This window comes from Numida meleagris, chromosome 1, assembly GCF_002078875.1.
Source record: "Numida meleagris isolate 19003 breed g44 Domestic line chromosome 1, NumMel1.0, whole genome shotgun sequence".
NCBI classification, from domain to species: domain Eukaryota; kingdom Metazoa; phylum Chordata; class Aves; order Galliformes; family Numididae; genus Numida; species Numida meleagris.
The window spans coordinates 33,848,702-33,851,548 of NC_034409.1; the positions used below are offsets into that span (position 1 = coordinate 33,848,702).

The 2,847-nt window shown below is 65.4% G+C and overlaps 1 protein-coding gene across 3 annotated transcripts in view; it reads left to right on the top strand.

The window, feature by feature from the left end:
- SRGAP1 (SLIT-ROBO Rho GTPase activating protein 1) overlaps positions 1,542-2,847 on the top strand; it is a 149,574-nt gene continuing 148,268 nt past the window's right edge. For all 3 annotated transcript variants that reach the window (XM_021385062.1, XM_021385063.1, XM_021385064.1), the window contains exon 1: positions 1,542-1,748. In XM_021385062.1, the coding sequence (XP_021240737.1) occupies positions 1,682-1,748 (67 nt within the window). In that variant the 5' untranslated portion in view covers positions 1,542-1,681. The remainder of the gene's footprint in view (positions 1,749-2,847) is intronic.

Genomic DNA, 2,847 nt, shown 5'->3' on the forward strand with positions numbered 1-2,847 from the left:
TTTTAGGGCAGTCAGGGGACAGAGAAAAGGGTTTTACAATTTGAGCCATGTCTGACTCCTTCAGTGGGTGACACCAAGCTTGGAGTATGGGACCTATAAGCAGCATGGCTACTGGCTCCGCTAACTGCTGTGCTCAGCTCCTGGCACACACACCATCATCTCAGCCTGCAGCACTGGCAGCTAGCTCATCCTCCACAACCCCGTAGGGCTGAGCCCGGTGCCAGCTCTGCAGGCAGAGATGGAGGCTGACCCCACACTGCTGGAGTCACCCCAGAGCAAGGGCACGGAGGCTGTGCTCCCACCTGCAGCCCTTTCTGCCCTTCTGGACGGCCTTCTGCTCACTGCAGAGCTCGGCGCACAGGGTTTCACGCAGGGCCACACACCACTGCTCACTGGCCTGGTGTTCATCCTCACATTAATGCCCAGCAGGGCCTAGGGCCCCATGTGCCACGCACAGCACTTCAAGGGAGCAAGATTTCGGGTGTCTCCCACCCTGCTTTGTCCCCTCCTACGAGAACTGCCAGGAGGGGTGGTGACAGCCCTGCCTTCGGGACGGAGCTGCACCCCGAGAGGAGCCGCAGCCTTTTCACGATGCCGCCACGCCCCATCACTGTTGCCGCGGGCACGGGGCAGCCGCGGCCCCGCACAGAAAAGGGGCCGCGAAACCGTGGGCTGCCCTCAGGGGAAACGCGGAGTGCCCGGCGGTCACCTCTACTCCCGGCCCCTCCGGCTCCGTGCAGCTCTGCGGAGGCGGCAGTGCGAGGCTTTAACTTTCCCCGCCGGCTCGAGGCCCCTCCGTCACCCCGCCGCCCCCTCACACAGCCTTCCCCAGCGGGCACCCGGCCGCCATCTGCTCGCCGGGGGCGGCCCCTTTCCTCTTGCCGCCCGCCGGGCTGCTGGGCCTCCCGCCTCGGGGCAGCGAGGCACGGCGGGGCCTGCCGGCCCAGCTGCCAACAGAGACAGGCGGAGCGGGCGCCCCCGGGAACAGAGCGAGCGACCCAGGAGGCAGGAAGGGAGGAGAGACCGGCGGGGGGGGGCGGGGAGAAGTTTATTCTCGGAGACACCTCTCCGGGGCGCGGCAGGGTGCCGCCCCGCGCCGGGGCTGGGCCATGCGCTGGGCGCTGCTGCGCGGGGATAGCGGCGGCGGGGCGAGCGCTGGCCCCGAGTCCCCACCCAGGCGAGCGCGGCGGCAGTAAGCAGTGCCTCTGGCGTACGGACCGAGCGCGGCCGCCAGCCAGCTCTCCTCCCCGCTCCTTCCCTCCCACCGCCCGCGCTCTCCTTCTCTTCCTTTTTCCTGGGTGCGGGAGGAGCAGTAACAATGGTGGGGCGCAGCCGCCGGGCCCCCGCCCTCGCCTAGTGGAAGCGGTGCCCCCGGCAGCCCTTCTGCCGCCGCCGCCGCCGCCCCGCCCTGCGGCGGCCCCGGGCCGCGGAGCGCCTTGCTGCTGCCGGCGGCGCTGCCGGAGGCGATGGTGCCCGCGCCGGGCTTGGTCTGAGCGCCGCCTCCCGCCTCACTGCCGCTCTGCCGGCGGCGCTCCCGCGGGGCAGCGCCCTCCGCCGCGCTCGCTCGGGCTCGAGGGGAGCCGGGGCGGCTGGCGAGCCCGTCCGGAAAATAATAACAATTAATAATTCATAGTAATCAAAGCAGAAGAGAAGGGGGAGAAGCGGAAGAAGCAAGTGGATAATGTCAACCCCGAGCAGATTCAAAAAGGACAAAGAGATTATAGCGGAGTATGAAAGTCAAGTGAAAGGTAAGCGGCGCGGCTCCCGGCCTCGGGGCTCGGCCTGCGGAGGGTGCCCGGCCCGGCGCCTGTTGCCCGAACTTCGTGGGGCGGCGGCGCGGCGGGGGCCCGGCGGCGGAGCACCTTCCGCCGGTACCATCGAGGGGAACGCAGAACGCCTCCGGCAGCGATACCGAGGCGAGAGACAATGGTGAGCCGTGCCCCTTCCCCAGGCACACGCTCGGCTGCCCCCACCCAGCCCTCGGGATTGTAGTTCTGCGCCGGGTGGCTCAGAAAGAATGATCGCCGGGTATTGAATGAGCCTTTCCAGCCATCCCAGGAAGTGTTCCAGCCTCGCACCGCCGGGCTGCGCCGCATCCAGGCGTTGTGCCGGAGTAGCGCCGGCTGAGCCTCGGGTCTGCTTTTCTTTGCGCGGCGTTTCCCCGCTGCATAGCCCTCCGTGGAGCACAGGACGAGAAAGTGGCGGGTGGGGGCTCCTCGGGGCTTTTCTCCCCGGTGCTGCCGGCGGATGGCTTACATAAGGCACAAGCGGCAATAAAATCGTACTTCGGAGACGAGCGTGAACCTGAGACGCGGCACCCAAAAGGCTGCATTCCACCCGGGCTCCGGTTATACAGTGATGCGGGTGTGCTCTCTGTACCCGGGGTGGGCCCCGCTGCAACTGCTCGTGGTGTGCGATGTGCGGGGACGGAGCGTGCCCCACGCAGCGCCCGGGGGCTGCGGGCCTTCAGAGCGCGGTGCCTGCAGCGGGCGGGAGGAGCCGCTCCGCTGCTCGGAGGTCGGTGGGTTTCCTGTAATCCCACGGTCATTTTTTTCCCTCTTATCTCGGAGAACTGATCTTGCAGGATAGAATGATTCCTGCGGTTTTGTTGTTTTATCTGAAAGTGATAGTTTTTCAGTTTTCTTCTTCCCAAGCTTAACTTTTTTTTTTTTTTTTTTTTTTTTTTTTTTTTTTATATCTGCATCCAGTTTGCTCACTGTTAAAGGTTAGAAGCTTGTTTTTGGGGAAGGGAGCTTAAAATAAACCAGAGAGCTGCCGGACAGACAGAGGGGTGGTGGGCAGCGAGGGGTTTCTGAGCTGGCTGGCAAGCCGTGGCTTGGGTGCCTG